Raw genomic sequence first — 20,541 nt, 5'->3', positions numbered from 1 at the left:
GTGGAATGAACCCCAAGCAGAGTACATAAACACGCACGACAGAGAAAAGTACAAACACACGTTTATATTAAGTATTTGGTGATAAAGTAAACTCTAACTGAGGCCATTCAAAATCAGGGAAGAGAGTGGGAAATAGCATGAACGGTCATCACAACATTTCCCAATGAATCTTGTATTTCAAAACAGAGCAACATAAGGCCTAATGGCACGAGGGCATCTCATGCAGTCATCAAAGCAGAGTGCAATGAATATTGTATTTCATAATAAATATATTATCCTTACAGTAGGAGTTTCCATGTTTCACTGCCTCTCATCTGTCACTACATTCTCCCTGATTTCCTGAAGGGATTTAGTTAGATGGACCTAAAAATCTTCATAACCAACAGTGGAGGATTATTTTACTTATTATGTTCAAATGACTTTGTGTGGAGAGAAAAAAAAGTATTTTTGTGGCACATTCACAGGGCCCTCAGAAGCATTTTCCATTAAAGATTAGTCTAGAGTTTATGTTGAAACCACAGAGGACAGCATGCTGCCTTTCAGATTTGAGGGTTTTTATTTATAGTCATCTAAATGGCATAGAGTGCTGGCCGGGAGGCCAAGGGGATGATTCAAAGATGTTACTGAGATTTGGAAGCTCTTTTGTCCTAATAATTACATAGGAAGCCTAAAGAATGATAGGAATAGCACCTCGTTCCTTAATTTATTCAGACATTTACCAACCACCTACTTTGTGCCAGGCTCTGTGTCACACCCTGCGGACATACAGATGAACAAGGCACAGTCCCAGCCCTCGAAGAGCTCACAATCAAGTAGGGAACGAGACACACAGCATGACAACACAGCACAGCAAGTGCCACAGAAGCTTGCACAGGAGGCTCTAAGAGACCAGAGGAGGCTGACTTACTCTGCCTCGGGGTGGGGGACAGGCAAGGAAGGCTGCACAGGTGACGTGCGGAGGGAGCTGTCGTAGAGAATAAGCAAAGTCTGACAGGCAGTCAGGTTGGCAGAAGGGCGAGCAGGTACAAAAGTCTGGAGAAGTATTTGGGGGGATGGCGAGCAGTTCTGTGAGACTGGAGAGGGTGTGAGGGGGCTGGTGGTGGCAGAGGAGGATGATCAGGTAGCCAGGGCCAGATCTTGTGAAGGGCCTAGTAATGTGTGCTAGAGCACATGGGTCTTATCTTGCAGGAAATGGGGTGCCATTGAAGTTGAATGAATCTGGCAGTGACACAGGAGAAGGGCAAAGCTGGTGTAGCTGTTCTCCAGACGGTCTGAACCCATAGGAGGCCGGGGCCATCCGACTTCCCCCAATAAAATGCATCTCTGTTCCTGTCCTGGGATTGGGAGAGCACAGACACGGAAGGTTACCTGCTTGGGTTCTGCACCTCAGTCAGGACAGAGCCTGGCTCCTTCTTTGCTGGCTCTGTTGCCAGTACCCTGAGAAATGGCAGGGTTGCCATTACTTCCCTTGGCCCACAGCACATAACTTAATAGTGTCCCTTGTCAGGAACGGTTCTCTTTGTCAGGAAGCTTTTTATTGATGTTCAACCTTCATTTTCCCTTTCTTAATAATATTCCATTATGCCAATACTCCATTGTGCCATGCTAAGTAATTCCCTTTCCTCCTTGGCATTTACATCTTCCAAGTATTTATAGACTTATCAAATGCCCCATTTAGTTGTCACTTAGGCAGGCTATACATATTTAGCTTCTTTAATCTGGCCCCATAAGCCAGCCCTTCCATTCTCCTAAATCACTTGAGTTCTTTCCTCCAGGTTTCTGTCAATTTGTTTCCAGCCCTTCTGTAACACAGGGGGCTCGGGAAAGAGACGGGGTTGGGGAGGGAGGGTTTGCTCCTTCTGAGGGATAAGAACCCAACATTTGCTGAGGGCAGAACTTCTTCCTTAAAGGGCAAACTCCAAAACAGGCCAGGCCTCTGGAGGGCCATGAGCCCCGCTTGATGTCTACTAGCTTTCTCTCGTCTGCACACGTTTCAAGTCACTAATATTCTACTAGCAGCTCTCATTACGTGCTGGGCGCACACAGGCAACACGTGTGTTAAGTGCCTACTATGTGTCAGGTGCCCTGCTAGGGGCTTCTCCTTCCTTCTTCTCTCCCTCTTCATTTCTCATGCTTATTCGATGAATGCTCAAAGAATTACTGAGCTCCTACTATGTGCCAGGCACAGCACGGTGGCACAGAATTGAAATGTGGTCCTTGTGGCCTTAAGAAACTCATGGAGCCTAAGTATTTATCAATCTCTTATTGCCCACCCATCAAGTTGTTTCCTTCCAATCTTCAAGGGTCTCTGAGAAAGGGTCATCATGCACTTAACTCTGATCGACGCTTTTAGTTTCCCGAGTGGAACTTCTTTGTCCTATCTAAAACTAGATGCCACATTAAGGATGGGCATTAACACAGCTCTTGCGTAGGATTTTCTTTCTGGTGGTTCTCTCTGGGGCCTAAGAGAGTTCCCTCCAGGCCTTGCACTTCCCATCACTCCTTCTTAGCAGTTTACTTTACATGCCGTATTCACATGACCTCAACTAAGTATGCACTGAATGTTCCTCTTTTCCACAGTAGTGATGTTCCAAGTTATGGGGTAGACTGAGGAGTGACAGAATGGGAAAGAGCTGAGGCAAGGAGTCTTGGCTACAGTCTTGGGGAGTCTGGGCATGAGACCACAGGAGGGACTAGTTCAACTACCTGATCCTGGGGGCCAGCTCCAGCAAGGTGCAGAATTGCCCTGGCTGAGTTGCTGGTATCTCTGAAGAGGTAAGGTAACTTTGCCAAGTAGCATCACTGGTATTCAAAGCCAGGTACGCTGACTGCACAGTCTGTCTGCTCTGATTGCCGTAAAGCAGAAAATCCTCAACGAATACAGAATGTGCAATTAGACAGCTCTGAAGGAGGACAGAATTTCATCAAGTCTGAAAGCACTCAGTCTGTATCTTCCTAAGCATGACAAGGGATAAAGAATTAACATGCAAAAGTTCTTTTTGGTTGCAAAGCAGACAAACTAGCAATAACTCATGACAGGTCAGAGGATTAGGGAACTTTTATCTTGTTCTGCCAGCAGGAATCAGATCGTAATCAAATAAGCTTTCTTTAACATACTACATGAGCTCATAGCCTCACCAAGTGGTTGCTGCTAGTTAAAAACTTTCCAACAGTTAAGACAGAAAACGAATACAAAAAGTTCAGTTCACATCTCTAGCACACACATTATTAACCGTTCAAGTAGGTGAAAAACCAGTAATAACTGTAAAATGAATAAATCACACCATCATCAAGCTGACCCTCACTTTATACAGTGCCATTCCTTCAAGAAACTCAAAGAGCTTCTCATACCATTCACAATGCCACTTGGGGAAATACAGGTGGGAGAAATGCCAGGAAAGAAGAGTAGGTGAAGGCCCTGGGAGGCCCCGATAACATAAAAACTGTCAGATCCAGAGACAACAAAGCCTTAGTTATTACATTCTAGGTATTGCTATTTACTGGGTGGGTGATGTTGGGTAAATTATTTCGCCTCTCTGAACCTCTGCATTCTTGTCCCATATGGGCACTGTGGATTTCACTTGTTGATGTACTCGTTTTCCCAAGTTAAGAAAATAAACCATATTGATCCTACCCTCCCACTAGAGTTGCTGTGAGATTCAGAAGAGGCTTTAGGTGTGAAGACATATAAATGGAAAGGGTCCCGGAGTTTCTTTTCATTCCTGCTGTTGCAAGACGATGCCTGGAGTACACAGGAAGAGTAAGTGAGGAAAAGTCTGTTTGAGGCCAAGAATCAGATCCACATTCACACTGTGCCCCCACCCAGTCCAGTGAGGATTTGTGATCTTGAGCATGTGTGTCACACAAACTCTAAGACAGGCAGAACACGAGTGTGGGACCAGAAAGGCCCAGGTAATCTGGCTGAAGTCACGGCCTTGGGATTTCCTGGAAAGGATGTTTTTCACATTTGTATACATGAACAGCAGGTATATGTTCTCCTTAGGGAGATAAAAAAGTTAACTGGTACCTGTATATTGTTTTTCAAATTTTCCCTATTTATTGAATACCTTCTCTGTGTTAGGTGAGTCTATACTCATTGGTTCACTTTGTCCTCACACTTCCGTGAGTCAAGAATCTTTTGACTGTGAGGACAGCAACTACTATAGACAAAACTCAGACCTAAAAGGGGTGGCCTGAGGACCCCCAGACTAGACACTGCGGGTCGGCCTCTCAACAGCTGGGAACCACAGCCGGGAAGGCTGGTGCGATCTTTCTTAGCCTCTCTCTGGGGCTGCTGATCTCCTTCGAGATCCTCCCAGCATGTTGCTGCTTTTTTCTCTTGCTGTGAACTGGCTACTTCTCTGAGCACATAGCAGAGAATGGCTCTTGGTTTTTCAAGTCTTCACATCAAGTGAAGACCAGAGGCTGACCAACATCCTCTAAATCCACGGGAGTTTCTAAGTCTGGGGAAGAGGACTCACTGAGCCAACCTGGGTCAAGTGCTTGCTTCTTATCTCATCAATTTTCAAAGGAAGGGCCCTTGGCTTAGGGATTTATAACTGAATGAATGTTGTGCCCCCCCACCCCCACCCCAGCCTGCCTTTGCACCCTCCAGCTCCACCAATCCTGTCTCTAGGTCATTTAAAAGTAATGTTGTTAAGAGCACAAGGTTCTGCTACTTATTAGCTGTATGATACCAAGTAAGCTACCTGACTTCTTAAAGCTGCAATTAAAATACTTTGATTATAAAATGTAGAAAAGAGTATCTACCTCACGAAGTAGTGAAACTTTATAAATATAAATACAAATTATATAAATATATAAATATATTTATGTATATTTAAGTACTTAGCACAGAGCCCAGCATATGATAATTATTTCTACTTCTTTTTCATCATAGTCATTCATCATCATCATCATCTGAGTCTGAGGTCGCTCTTCCCTAGTGACCTCTTAGGTCCTAGTGACTCTGCAGGAAATAAGCCTTCTATTATAGGATGGGGGAAAAAATCTAGATCTTTAAGAAGGAGGTGTGGAAATTCTTTCACTTTGGAGTGGTATGGTAAGGAAACACTTCCAACTCAAATCTTTTCTGGTCAAGATCATCAGCTTCTTTGTGATATCATACAAGTTTAGGATCCTTCTGGTGAGCCCCGGGCTGGCTTGGGTGTGACACAGGAAGATTGTCTCAGTGTCATTTCACATGTCACAGAAACATGGCTTAGTGTATAAAGACTGACTTGTGTTACGACTTGGCAGTGCTATTCCTAAATGACTTGTGTGTGTGAAATACGGGTAAATGCTGCTACTTGGGCTGTGTTCACATAAAAAGGGAGGTTTCATCTACAGAACTTCTGAGAGCAGACAAAATCATCTCTTTAGAACACACATTGTGAGACACTTCCCCAGAGGTGGTGTCAGTATTTAATCTGTACATTAGTAATATTCCTTGCAGAGGCTTTAAAAAAGGATACATTTAGTGAACTTTTATTCTTAATTTACCACGATAGCCAATTATGCCGATCATCATTAACAGAGAGGCTAAAAACCATCTTGCTTGCCATTTACCATATTGGGTGAGAGACTGTTATAAAGCATGCCTGATTATTATTGGGCTCAATCTGTGTAAAACTGCATTTTTTCCCCATATAAAATGTTTTCTATCTGTTTTACATGAGTGTGAAGGAAAAGGTATGGCCGTTGTTCATTTTGTACAACTCCTTTGCTATTCTGAGAACGTTTGCTGCAGACTAATAGCAAAACTGACTGTGCTAAACTGTAGATAAAAGAACGGTGACAGATTGCAGTCACTTTAATTCATAAAGAAAATACTTGGAGCCCCTGGGAATGCCAAATCAAGCCACCAGCACCCAGTGACTTCATGCTAAGTCACAAACTACATCATATATTTTAGTTTAAACACAAAGGCTAATGGGCATGTGACTTATTTATTTCAAGTTCTTCTTTATGAAGAGCTGGCTCTTTTTCTTTTTCTTTTTTTTTAGCTCTTTGGAAAACATTATACTTTCCCTATTCTATAAACATACAAATATAATTGTAAAATGACATCATTCTGTTTTCATTTAATTACCCCTGAAATGCTTTCTATTTAATATTCATTACTCAAAAGCTAATTTAAAAGAGAAAGAGATGCGACTTATTAAAAAAGATGTACTGTCATTCACAGCAATAGTTATCTAATATACAGAAGTTAATAAAGCAGATTAATCTACAAGTCCCTTTAAGCCATTCTTGAGTTTTGAACAACTGCCTCTTTGACCTTTCACCTTCATGCTGTGCACCAGTAGCAGGTGCCAGCTGTACAGAAATTATGGCTGCGCGTTTGAACGCAAAATCTTTTCTTACTTTGCTTCTGACCAGCAGCTGACCCTGTAGGAGTGATTGTTTCTGGTGCCGGCCTAAAGGCTACATAAACCAGTAGCAGATAAACAAAAGGCTACATATACCAGCTGCCTTGCCTAAGGGTACCGTCCTAGGCTGACACCTCCACTCCTTCTCCAGCGTCCCAAATTGCTCCTTGTTTGTTTCCATACATGCATTTCATCCTTGTTATATTGTGCAAGGGATGGGTGCAGGAGAAAACCCCCTAAAACAACAACAAAAAAAAACCCCCGTCCCTTCCTTCGAACTTGACTTTTGAGTATTCCATGTCAAACTGTGTTATTATGATGCTAATCTAGGCCTGATTTAGCAACTTTAATAAGAGGCTAAACCCTCTTGTAATTAGATAATAAAATTTTATTATGTATTTTAATATTAAAAGTCTTAAAATCAAACTCTTCAAATCATACACTGGTACAGAACTAAGGTACTTAAATATCATAGCGCCAGAAAATGGGAACTTGAAAAAGCACATTGTGGCTAATTTTTCATTCTCAGAAATGTAAACATGGAATTCCTATGTGGTGGCAGGGAAAAAGCTCCAACACTCTTAATTATGTGCAGGGAAGAATGAATCTATTCAAGTATGAAGCACACTGTACCATTTCCAGCAACAGCGTGAGATGGCTTTGACAGTTATTTCTTGGATACAAATTACACAAGTATAAAAACAATCCCCATAATGATTAAATGCAGTTATGTACATAGGAGAATACCAGTGCAAATGGTAACATATTTAAATGGTTTTTCCTTCATTAAAAAAATTATATATGATATTAAACCATCAATCACTGCTGAGGCACAGGAGTTTAAATGTATTGTCACTGGTTGAAATAAATGACTTGGAGACTGAATTCTGGCTCACTCAATATGGTGTCTTTGCTGTTGCTTAGTCACCCAACTCTCTGCTGGTTTGGGCTACATCTGGTGGATTCCATCCCTTTCAATTAATAAGGCAAGTTATGCTATCAATGGATTACATCTTTAAACTGTGCTTAGAGGTAAAAAAAACACATGTCCTAGTGAAAAAAAAAAAAAAAGCAAACCCAACCCTTCTCTGTTCCGTTAGCTGTTCGGAACAATATGTGAAATGCTTATTCCTTTCTTCACCCATGTGTAGAATGAAATTTTCTTGTGGCATTCCAGCAGGATTATTATACAGTATATAATGGTATACTCTTATCTCAGCCCTACCATTTTGTTTGATTATGTAGTGACCTATGACTATGCTGGATTTGAAACATAAAGTCACCGCCTGCAGATTTTAATTCTGAAAATTAACTTTTGGGGGTTGGTTTTGCAGACGTTCATTGACTGTCACAAGGGTCAGGCTCTGCTAGATGCTGAGACATGCATCAAGCTGGATGTGATCTCTGGGGAAGAAAAGGTACTCTGTTAAAGACAGGTATGACAGTTCTGAACATAATTTGATGATTCATAAATCAAGAATAGGTTTTTATATGAACTGATTTTTCGGTCTTAAAATACTATTTGCGGGGTTATAGTTGAAATTGTCATTTGACAAATATTTCCATAACAAAAATTATACCAAAATGGCAAAGATAGGGTATATGGCAAAAAATGTGGACTAGAATCATCCTTCTAAAGATGGATACATAATTTTATATCATAGATGCCATTTAAAAAAACTAATGTTTTTCCATTTTTAAAATTATGTACTTTAAATTTCTTTTTTTAAATGTTTTTTTGTTTATTTCTGAGACAGAGAGAGACACAGCATGAATGGGGGAGGGGCAGAGAGAGAGGGAGACATAGAATGAGAAGCCAGCTCCAGGCTCTGAGCTGTCAGCACAGAGCCCGACACGGGGCTCGAACTCATGAGCTGTGAGATCATGACCTGAGCCGAAGTCGGATGCTCAACCGACTGAGCCACCCAGGCACCCCTGTACTTTAATTTTCTAAACTGATCTTTAGGAGTTGTGGTCACAAATTCATCACTCTTAAGAGTTTTACTCCCTTGTGGGCTTTTATTTTATTTTATTTTATTTTTTTCCTTGTGGACTTTTATTATATGGCTGTTATCTAGACACTTTTGTCCAGTCCTGGTCCTCTCAGATATTTCTATTTGATCCTTAGTAATTAGACTGCGTGTGTACACACAAGCGTGCGTGCATGCGCGTGCACACACACACACACACACACACGCATATACTTGACCAAACTGAACTTTAATTTTTGCCTCAGACAAATATGGTTATTATGAAAATAAAAAAAATGTTTGGGAGATGTTAACTGAGTTTCATTGGCTGTTTATTGCATCCGTTCTGTATGCAAAGACACAACCTAAAAGTAAATAAATGCCCTCTTTAAGTCTGAGTAGAGACTTACGTACAGAATCAAATATATGAGCAAAATAACAGCATCCTTTTTAAACAACTACTCAAAAAAGTGTGCTCCAAAAATTATCAAAACATCAGCAGTGCCACATGGGATGACCGTGAGAAAGACCGGGAATCATGCTTTGCATGATCTCTGTTCCGAAATTCTCTAGGATTACATAATACATTGGTGGAAAACCGGTAACCAGACATCCACTGCTGGCCTGCAGAGTGTTTTTATTTTCTTGTTTTTTTAAAAATTTTCAATCAGTGGCCAACATGAAAAAAACCCTGGATTTCTGGTTCTCTTTGGGTGGGGGTGGGTAATCTCTATATAGCTGGCAACACTGGGTCCTACTTTCTTACAGGGCAAGAATAAGCTGGGACTATGTGGAGGCTGCCCCCGTTAGACAGGGATGTGTACAGAACTTTGGTTTCTTTCCTGTCTACCTCATTCAAGTTCTCTGTGTGGCTCTGTAGGACCTTAGTTTGTGAAACTCTGTAGAATGGAAACGATAGGGGGAGGGATGCTCAAAGGTATTGGTTTGAGACTCACCAATGTAAGCAGCCCTTAAGAACAGCCTTCAATAGAGCTAACGGTGCCCAGTCATAGTAGTAGAAGCTTCCTTTGGAAAAGAGAAGCTGTTTGTAACCAGAAAGGGATGAAAACTGGCACTCTATGCTGATGCGTCAGTAGTGAGAGTCAGGATGAAGCCTAGAGATGCATCGGGTATGGGGGACGGATATAAAGCACTTGTTGCTTCCCCACCTTCGTTTCACAGCTGCCATATTGAGTCTGTCCTAGAAAAATCAGGTTAGAATAAACCTCAAGAGCTACCTCCAAGACATTAGAGAAAAGACACAGAGGAACATCATGAGACAGTTGTACTGTTAGACTCTGACCTTCTCAAGGATACCTGTCCTACTCCATTTTATACTCTTGGGATCTGGCTATAGAATTAACGATAGGGTACAGGTACAGAGTAAGTTAGAGGAAGGTCTGTTCACTCTGCCGTGATGCTGGGAAGCAAAAGGCTCTTCTGTACCAGCTGGCAAAGCCACCTCCCTCTCCCTTGCCCACTGCCTCTTTGGGTCACTGCCCATCTGTTTCATCCCGGCTGCAGCACAAAGTTGGGGTATAGGATGACTGCTCTAAATCACTCTACCTTAGGGATGGCCCCGGTGGGACTTACTGGAAGCTCAACTTGCCGGAGTGTAAGTGCTGAAAAAATATGTGCTACCTCTGATTAGTCGCTGCCAACAAACTATAGCTTTGCGGTTTAGCATGTCAACTCTGGAGTTCAATAGCCCCAAGTTTTAGCTTTTCCACTTACTATGTGTCAACTTGGGAAAAGTACCTAATCTTTTTGTGCCTCAGTTTCTATATTTACAAAGTGGTGATCGTAATACTAGCACTTCACAGAGAAACGTGATGATTAAATCAGATTACGTGTGTATGTAAGCAGCTTGAGCTATTTCCTGCACACGGTAAGCACTTATATCTTGCCAGTAGTATTTTTTCCTAAAAATAAATACACAGGCCATGCACAGAACGCTGTGAAGAAGACCAAGATCATGGCAGCATGTGCAAAAAACAATTCTGTCCTGAAATGTGAGTTCCTGTTTTATACTTTTGGTGTCTGACCTATGTCTGGCTTCCTTTAAGTGCTTTATAGCCACGTTGTCCTCTGGTCCAGTGGTGAATGTCCCTTCAGCATGGGGTTTTAGTTTCAATCTACTGCCATATTTTTGATAATAAAGTTGCAAATCAACCAGACTGAGTTAATGGGTCATGTGGAGGGCACCCTTTCTATTTAGGGTTCACTAGAAATGTCTCTGATAACATTAGAAAACCGGGCTAATTGTTTTTTAAGAGGCTGAGAGACATGAACGTACTTCATCTACTTAGGCGTTTCCCACTGTGAGGGTGTTGCTCAGGTTCCACAGGCCAAAATCTCATGAGTTAAATATGTGGCTACACTTTCTCCTCCTTAGTCTTAGGGAATGGAACCTTAAGTATGAAAGATGTCTTGTACAGTATGTCAAAATGTTGAGCAGAGTAGCATTTCAATCTAAACACAAAAATGAAAAAAGAGCAGATGATTTCCCTTTTGCTGTAATTCACTTTGGGATGCATGTCATGAAGAGCACTATACAAAAGCAATTTTCATTGATTGACTGACTGATTGAGGAAAAGGGTGAATGTTCTTTCAGCATACATCCCTACTGAAGTATGATTCTTATAGCTCCTGACAGCTCTTCACAATTTGTAGTTAAATGCCAGGTTGCGGTCGGGGTGTGTGTGTGTGCGGAGGAGAGGGGGGGTGTGTGCAGGAGAAGAAGAGAGATAAAATCATAATTAGAACTCTTTTTGGGCTTTTATTATAGCTGACTTGTGCCAAATAGTTACATAGATAAGGGTGAAATAAATTCAAATCTAAATGTTCTAATTGTTCCTTTCAATGTATTTAGATTTTACAGAATATAATTGTTAAAAATACCCTGTTAATGAGTTAGCTGGATGATCTAATCAGCGATGCTGACAACCACATAGCCACATAGTTCTTGTTCTACTTCTGTGGAAGGTGCTACTCTTTCTAGAACAATTAGTTTTAACTGAAATTCTGATGTAGAGAAGCACTCATCATCAGTGTCCTAGTCTTATAATTTGAAAAAGAATCAGTCACATTTCTGAACTGCCCTCTAATTCTACAAAACACGCTCCTGCATTTGGTGATCTGGGCAAATCTTTCACTCTGTGATATAACTGAACGAGTGCTGATCTTCGGCTTACGTATGCAAACACTTAACACGCCCAGAGATAACACTAAAAACATTTCACACACAAATTTAATCTTCCAAATATTGTAGCAGATCTGTGCCTAATCACTGTTACTATTGACTTGTCCTTAAAATTTTCTTTCTTTTTTATTTTTATTTTTTTATTTGAAAGAGAGAGAGTGCGTATATGCACACTGGGGAGAGGCAGAAGGAGAGAGAAAGAATCCCATGCAGGCTCCATGCTTAGAGCAGAGCCCAACGTGGGTGGTGGGGCTTAATCCCTCCAACCTGGGATCATGACCTGGGCCAAAATCAAGTGTTGGACGTTCAACCAACTGAACCACCCAGGTGCCCGTAGTTTATTGTGTTAATGGCATAAAAATACATGGGGAGTTTTTTCCTTAATAATGTGAACTGGGGTTCCCTCAGTTGTTAAGTCCAAGGAATGCTGGTAAGACAGTAATCTTATTTGAAATAGATTTACTTAATTACAGTGGATCCTCAAGTGGACTAAATTTAATGCTAGCAAATTTAGATTTGTTTACAGATTATGGACAATAGCTTATTTGGAGAATATTTTTAAAAACATTGAGAGGGTGCCTGGGTGACTCAGTTAAGTGTCAGGCTTTTTATTTCAGCTCAAGTCATGATCTCATGATGGTGAAATCGAGCCCTGCATCGGGGCTCTGCTCTCAGTGTGGAGCCTGCCTAAGATTCTCTCTCTCCCTCTCTCTCTGCTCCTCTCTCACTCTCTCTCACTCTAAGATAAAAAACTAAAATTTTTTGGGGCGCCTGGGTGGCTCAGTCAGTTAAACGTCCAACTTCGGCTCAGGTCATGATCTCACGATTCGTGGGTTTGACCCCTGTGTTGGGTTCTGTGCTGACAGTGCAGAGCCTGGAGCCTGCTTCTGATTCTGTGTCTACCTCTCTCTCTCTCTCTGCCCCTCCCCCACTCAAGGTCTGTCTTTGTCTCTCTCTCAAAAATTAATAAAACATTAAAAAATTTTTTTCAAATAATAGATACTAAAACTATCAGCTCCTGAACCATGTACCATCTCACAAGAGGCATAACAACTTCCCTATTCCTCAGATTCCATATGTAAAATGAGAACTCTTTTAAAATAATCTTCAAATTCTAACTTTCTGTGAATCAGTTAACAATCATAGAAAAATTCTTCATATGAAAATAGTATTCCTCTTATACACTAGAAATGTCATTGGTTCATATATCCTTGTTGTTTTATAAAGAAACCAAGGCAGGCTGCATGTAGTGATATTATAGTAATATAATAGTATATAATAGTAATACACCTGGATGGCTCAGTCGGTTAAGCATCTGACTTCCACTCTGGTCATGAGCTCGCAGTTTGTGATTTCGAGCCCCGCTTCAAGCTCTAGTGCGGACAGCTCAGAGCCTGGAGCCTGCTTCAGATTCTGTGTCTCCCTTACTCTGCCCCTTCCCCACTCATGCTCTGTGTGTCTCTCTCAGAAAATGTAAATAAACATTAAATTTTTTTTTAAATTAAAAAATAAGACACTGAGGCTCTACAGTCACATAACAGATCATGATAAGCACATTTCCAGGTGCAAGGCATTTACAATGTGCTTCCTAGGCTGGTAGGCACAAATCGAAAGGTCTCTGAGGATATTGGAAAACCATTTATGTGGGTTCCTGCTTCATTTGCTATGGAAGCTTGAGGAGATAACTTTTACAATTTGGAATGGACACTCATCATGCAGTTATGCTTCCAGCAATATACATCCAGGTTGGGGGGAAAACAGTTCAAACTGGTAAATAATTGCAGTATCATTGCATCAGTTTAGTTTAAAGAGCTGACAAGCCCTCTCTAAACTCCAAGCACAATTAGTCATTAGGGTCTAGTTTTTCAGCACTGTTAAGCAATTTGTAACCCATTCCTTTTAATAGGGTTAGGCATTACTTAACCGACACAGATGCCTTGAAAACTGAAACCTCGAGTTATAAAGCAGCCACCTTGTTCATTACCTTCAGTGATAGGCAAATCATCTATAAAAACAGCATTTAATGGGCAACCAATGAATAATCAATGGCTCACTTTTCATCTGAGTGTGAAAATGAGAATAATCTAATACAAAGTCCCTCTGGTAAGATGCTGAAATCTCGAGTTCTGCTGCTCTTCAGGGCTGATTTATAAGGTCTTGGAAAGCTGATGTAAACAGATGATCAATGGGACCCATCCTTGCTCATAATAACCCCCAACTGGCCCACTCCCTCTTTTCCAAGTCCATCCCTTCAGGCTATTAGCTCTGTCCGGCTAATTCTTCCCACTACTCCTGCCTGCTGCTTTTACTCCGGCCATCCGTTCAGTCCAGCCGACTCAGAAGTAATTTTATACGCAGCAGAGAGCGGGTAGAATTGATTTTTCACTCAGTGCTCAGTTCCCATCTGAATAATTATCAATTTTACTGCCTCATAAAGGGCAGAGTCAAAATTTCAAATCAATTCAAAAGAGCTTTTGAGACGACAGAAATTGTGCATAAGAATAGAGGTCAAAGTTGTCAGTGACCTAAGGAGGTGATGTCAGATATTACTATACCCAATAGTTGACATCAGAGGCACTCAAGATGATATAACCTAGTGCTAATGCAAATCATATTTATGCTGACTACCAGAGACCAGTCATTAATATTTAAAATGCTATCTGAAAGCCTGCATTCCAAATAAATAGAATGTATTCTGCTGTTAATAAAGATATATCACTACTTAGTCATATGCTATAAAATAAAGGATTACCAAGTATTATTAACACACAGAAATTACTTAAACCAACAAATGCATGGTAATTCTGAGTAAAGACAAACTTGATGGTGTCCTGTACAACCACATCACTTGCTCTGCACAGTCTGATGGTATTTGTCTGGAATCACAGCCTATTGATTTTGGTAAAATTTTCTGCCAACTTAAAAGTTTCTGCCAAAGTTTATGAGACAATATTGTGATCAGGCTCAGTGCTGGCAGGAGGGATTTGGTGGTGGACTTGTCATTTGCCACGGTGGGGTGGGGGGCTGGGTCTGATTCCTGGCCAATTCATGGGTATTTATTTTCTCCACTGGCGGCATGCTCTCAGTCTGTGGTTCTCAACCTTCTCCTTGCAAAACACTGGAGGGCCAGGACACCCCCAACAGTACCACAGGTTACTGCAGCTGGGGAGGTGGGGAAGGGGGTAGGAGAGGTACATTCTTGATGGAAAGTATATTTTGAGGGGCACCTCGTGTGTATATATATATATGTGTGTGTGTGTGTGTGTGTGTGTGTGTGTGTGTGTGTGTGTGTGTGTGTGTGTATAGCTCAGTTGGTTAAGTGTCTGACTCCTGGTTTCGGCTCCGGTCATGATCGCGTGGTGGGTGATTGGAGCCCCACACTGGGCTCTGCACTGATGGTGTGGAGCCTGCTGAGGATTCTCTCTCTCCCCCTCTCTTTCTGCCCCTCCCTTGGTTGCATGTGCACGAGGACACTCTCTCTCTCAAAATAAATAAGTTAATTTAAAAAAATGTATATCTTGTAATGGCATTCCTGATGAACATGAGATCTTATCCCCACCACTAGGCCCTTGAGAATCAATGGTATAAGTGATAAGGCTTTCGACCCAGACGAACCTTGTTTCAATTCCACTTTCCAGTTGATCTCTCTGCATCTCAATTTGTTCATCTGTAAAATGGGGATGACGATATCTACATTTCAGGGTTGTTGTGGGGGTGTAAATGAGAAGAGTTCTCTGAAAGTCCTCTCCTCGTGTGTCAATCTCTGTCACCACTCTATTAATCAAATTATTCATATAATTTGATTATTCATATAATTTGTTACCTAGTAACTAACCCATCATCTCTGTCCCACGTGACAGAAACTTTTTAAGGAAAGAAATTATGTCTTATGAATCTCAGTGGCTCTTGCATCTTGTACACAGAAAGTCCTCACTACGTGTGCTACCTTCCTCTTCTCTTTACTATATCACCAACATGTTGTAACAATTCCAGGATCATAACCAAATATTTACAGGCATACAGCACTTTGTTTAGTTACACAAAATCTTAATTACACACCTCCCCACAAGGAAAATAACAGGTTACTGAGACATCACCAAAAGTAAGTTTATATAACTTAATTTGCATATTAGTAAAAAAAATGACAGTCAGGAAGAAAACCTCTTCCATGGCCAGCCCATTCTATGTTCATCATTTCTTCACTCAGAGTGACGCTTTCCATTGGTGGCACGTGCCTTGTTTAACAAGGCTAGTAACCTTGCTAAAGTGTTTACATTTGCAAACCACAAACTATTATGAAGATAATTTGGCAAAATGAAACAAGTGGAAGCGGTATACAGCATCATTTCCAAAGTCAGTAGAACGGGAGAACATCAGAGTGATGGTATCTCCATAGAAAAATGGCATCATTCTCTTTGAAGTATTTCTGGCATGTGTCATTTATTTTTATGCATGCTGTTACTGTGATTTGCAGAAGTGAGTTTTCAAAAAACAGTATTAAACTTGGACCTAACTCATAGTAGCCAGTCAGAAAACACATCTGAAAATAAAGAACTTGTGGCTTTATTCCTTTTACTTAAATGCTCTTGGGAATATGAACTACCTGAACTTTTCTTATCTTAAATAAGAAGGATACCAACTGTAGTATGATGAACCGAAAGTTCTCACCAAGTTGCCTGGCACAGATTAGGAGCCCAGCAAGTGGCCGTTTCCTGACATACAGAGCACTCACAGGCAAACTTTAGAAGACTTAGAGGCTCCAGGAAAGAAAGCAGAGGTTGACTGTTTCTAGTTCTGGCTTCGCTTTTTATTGCTCTCAGGCCTCTGAAAGAGCTATCCTTTTTTTGCATTCTAGCTTCGCTGGGGTAAAAGACGTAGAGAGATTTCTTGAGGGTGAGCTAGTGTGCTACCCTACCTTGCGGGAAAATACTCCTAGAGAGTAACTGGTAAAGGGTCTTGGCAAGGACCATTTGTTCTAAGAGATATTCAGGGTCTAGGCTTCTGGGAAACTGTTTCTTAAGTCAGGTGACCGACCACCAGTTACCTGCTGTAGGACATCTGGATTTTGCTGCATAAAATGTAAGAGTCTCTGACCGGCCTGGGTGGCCTCTCTGCATCGAAGTGGCTTCTTGCCCTCTTTTGCTATGTGCTTGAAGAGGTAGGTGACGATGTAGTCTAAACTGGTACAGCAGCTGGAGGAGACAACTGTATCTGTACGAACAATAAATGAGAATTCCTTCGCATTACTAAGTGAGTTTTCATCTGATTAATTATAATGCCTCCGATTAAAAAAACCACTTTCTGGTTTCAAAGCACTTTTATCAAATTGTAAAACTCCTTGAGGGCAGGGATTTTACCTTGCTTATCTCTTTGAGCCCAGTGTCTACTACAAGACCTGGTATAGAGACGTGTTAGTTAAGTAACTGACTCCTGGATTGAATTGGACAGAATTTTCCATTTGTGACCTCAACGATCGTCTGTTCAACTCAAGTGACTTTATTAAACATCTGTTGGTGCAAAGTGCTCTGCTGCAGAGGAAACAGGGTGTGGACTTGGTGCAAAATGCTCTCTTTCAGGGGAAACCTCTACCCTGGTCAAAGAGCTTGTGATTCAGTACATAAGTCACTGCTGCTCAGTGCTAGCCAAGAATGAGCGACACACTGCTGGGCGGATTTTGAGGAAGACATCACATTTGGATGGGGATCAAAAAGACTTTACGAAGGAGACAGAACCTAAGACGGGCTTGGGAAAGTTATTTCAGTTAGATATAAGGAAGGACATTTTTCAGGTAGAGAGATTCACACAATGTGCACAGTGTGGTGGGAAGTTAGGGATTTTGGAGTCAGACAGCTCTGGTTTCAAATCTCATCTTTTCTAATGACTTGGTATGTTGTTACTCTGAAAGAACCAGTTAACCTTTCTCAGCATTTGTAAAATAACTTGCAGAGTTGAATGAGAAGAAAACAACTAGAAAGTCTCAGAATAAAAACAGCTGATATTTACTGACAGTTTACTGTGTTAGTTACACAAATTATTGTGCATCCTCACAATAGCTCTGTGATGGTAACTGTTATTATCTCCATTTACAGGCAAGAATAGTGAGGGATTAAATGACATGTCCAATGCCACACGGCTGGATGACTGTGGAGCCACTGTCTGAAAATAAACAAGGAGCTGAGGTTCTAGATTTATACTTGTAACCATGAAAATTAATACACATTAAACAAAATCAGGTTTTAAGCAAAAATACATGTAACCATCAAACACTTCGTTAAAACACAATGGATTCAAAAGATGACAATTACTACCAGTTTGCCCTCGTGTTGAAAAGAGGAGGGTGTATTCAGGGAGTAGGACTTTTGGGATGAGTGAAAGAATATATAGGGAGTCATAAGAGAGAAGGCTGACAAAGTAGGTTGGTGTCTTCCTTGAGGGCATCCAATAGTGAGCTGGGACAGTACATTTAATTTGAAAGACAACAGAGGTGTTATTAAAGGCTTCTTTTTTAAAGCAAGCAAGTGACATGATGTAGCAACCATTTATTGACTATCTACTTTGTACATTAGAGTTATTATTCACTTACTTCTAACAATTACTTTGTATATAGTAGGTGTTGTTATTTGCATTTTTCAGTAAAAAAAATGGATTTCGGAGATAAAGAGCTTATCCAACAAAGTTCATGGTTCTGATTCATAGAATGACACTGCCCAGATTTTTTGGCCAAAGGTAATAATGTACAGACACGATCCTGGGGGAGTTTATGATCAGTAACAGAAGTGACAAGAGGAACAATTAAAAACATTCAAAAATGGCAAAAATGGTAAATGCAGATGAGGAAAGTAGACAGGGAGAGTAGGGCTGGGAACCAGCAGATTATAAACTTCCTAAGGCAGTCATTAATTTCTTATTCATTTTATGAATCTCTGAGGTTTTGAGACACACGTGCCTTTCCTAGATTAGAGGTGCAATGTTAGTAGGCAAAGCAAGTCTGAGGAAGGTTTTATAGGTCTTGAGTTGTATTTAGTAATAATACCTAGAACGACAGAACACCACAGTTCACAAACTCTTTCATATAAATTGTTTTGGAGAGAAATGGCATAAGAAATAGAAAGAGGTAGGCTTGGTGGAAAGTTCTGACATACAGATAGATAAATGCATTTAAAACAGAGGATAACAGGGGCGCCTGGGTGGCTCAGTCAGTTAAGTGTCCAACTCTTGATTTTGGCTCAGGTCATGATCTCACAGGTTTATGAGATTTAGTCCTGTGTCAGGCTCTGTGCTGTCAGCATAGAGCCTGCTTGGGATTCTCTCTCTCCCTCTCTTTCTGCCCCTCCCTCCCTGTCTCTTTCTCAAAGTAAATTAATAAACCTTAAAAGTAAATAAAAAAATAAAATAGAGGATAATAGTAGTTGGTGCAGGATCAGTAGGGGTTGAATGAAGGTCTACAAGATGGGAACGGACAATAGCTTAGGGAAACCATAGCGCTATGGAAGCTATATATACAAGCAAATTGTGGTGCTATATTTTCCTCTTAAGAAAGGGGCTCTTTTTCTCCCAAAATCAGGGCATTTGATTGATGGATTAATCGTTTATCTCTCCCCACTATCTGGGTTGCTGTGCAGAAAAGGAAGATTAGATTTTATAATTCCAGGAGGTAGTATAATGTAGTGGAAAAGATCTAGGCCTAAGAATCAGGTACAGACTGGTTGAGCTTGGTTGCTTTTCTCTTTTCCTTCACATTTCTACTTTTGAAGTCCCAATCATGAAAGTAAATGGATTAAGTAACTTAATATCTACAAAAGGAAGCGAGCAGGAAATAGATATGGTTTCCCTCACCAGTAAAGAGCAATATGCTATCAATCATACAAAAATTATAAAGACTTCACATAGATTTGGTGACCGCATGCCATGCAGGTTGCATTAAAAGGTTCCAATCTACTGAGTCAGCTATGAAAAAGCCAGGTAAACACTTTAGACATGAAGGTTGGAACATATATCCTTGCAATAAAAGCAAGAAGAAGAGATTCCATTATGGCTGATTTATGGTTGGGGACTTTGAAACGGATAAATGTTATTTTAGGGTAGATTGAAAGGTGTAGAATCATAAGGATCAAGGGCCGTTTGATCAAAAACAGAATGAATAGTGCTGAGGACTATGTATTATTATTGGTTTTCTTTATTTGCAGCTCAAGCTATTATGTGAGATTCAAATAATGAAACTCTCCTGACATAAAAGGATGGGGAGAAGTCATGAATTTTCATATTTTGTCCTGGTTCTTGGTATTCAGAATTGTTAAATTTTTTAAAACGTTTTATTTATTTTTTTGAGAGAGCACAAGTTGGGGCGTGAGAGAGAGGGGGGCAGAGGATCCGAAGTAGGCTCTGCCCTGACAGCAGCAAGCCTGATGGAGGGCTTGAACTCACAAGATCAGGACCTGAGCCGAAGTCTGACACTTAACCGAATTAGCCACCCGGGAGTCCCAGTATTCAGACTCTTTTAAAAAAAGGATTCATTCGGGGCACCTGAATGGCTCAGCCTGTTGAACATCTGACTTCGGCTCAGGTCATGATCTCATGGTTCATGGGTTCGAGCGCCACATCAGGCTCTGTGCTGACAGCTCAGAGCCTGGAGCCTGCTTCGGATTGTGTCTCCATCTCTCTCTGCCCCTCCCCCGCTTGCTCTCTCTCTCTCTCTCTCTCTCTCTCTCAAAAATAAGTAAACATTAAAAAAAATGACCAAAAAAAAAAAAAAGGATTTATCTGCAATGTAGACAATTAAAAAAATTTTTTTTAATGTTTATTTTTGAGAGACAGAGAGAGACAGCATGAGCAGGAGAGGGGCAGAGAGAGAGAGAGAGGGAGGGAGACCCAGAATACGAAGCAGGCTCCAGGCTCTGAGCTGTCAGCACAGAGCCTGATGTGGGGCTTGAACTCATGAGCCCAGAGATCATGACCTGAGCTGAAGTCGGACTGCAATGTAGACAATTTTAGACACAAT

The 20,541-nt window shown here is 41.0% G+C and overlaps 1 protein-coding gene across 3 annotated transcripts in view; it reads right to left on the bottom strand.

The window, feature by feature from the left end:
- Nucleotides 1-20,541, bottom strand: part of RANBP17 (RAN binding protein 17) — a 331,490-nt gene that overhangs the window by 12,874 nt on the left and 298,075 nt on the right. For all 3 annotated transcript variants that reach the window (XM_060635017.3, XM_060635018.3, XM_060635019.3), the window contains one exon: nt 16,588-16,754. In XM_060635017.3, coding sequence (XP_060491000.3) covers nt 16,588-16,754 — 167 coding nt within the window. The remainder of the gene's footprint in view (nt 1-16,587; nt 16,755-20,541) is intronic.

The sequence above is a fragment of the Panthera onca genome, chromosome A1, assembly GCF_046562875.1.
Source record: "Panthera onca isolate mPanOnc1 chromosome A1, mPanOnc1 haplotype 2, whole genome shotgun sequence".
NCBI classification, from domain to species: domain Eukaryota; kingdom Metazoa; phylum Chordata; class Mammalia; order Carnivora; family Felidae; genus Panthera; species Panthera onca.
This window is presented reverse-complemented; position numbering and strand designations above follow the sequence as displayed.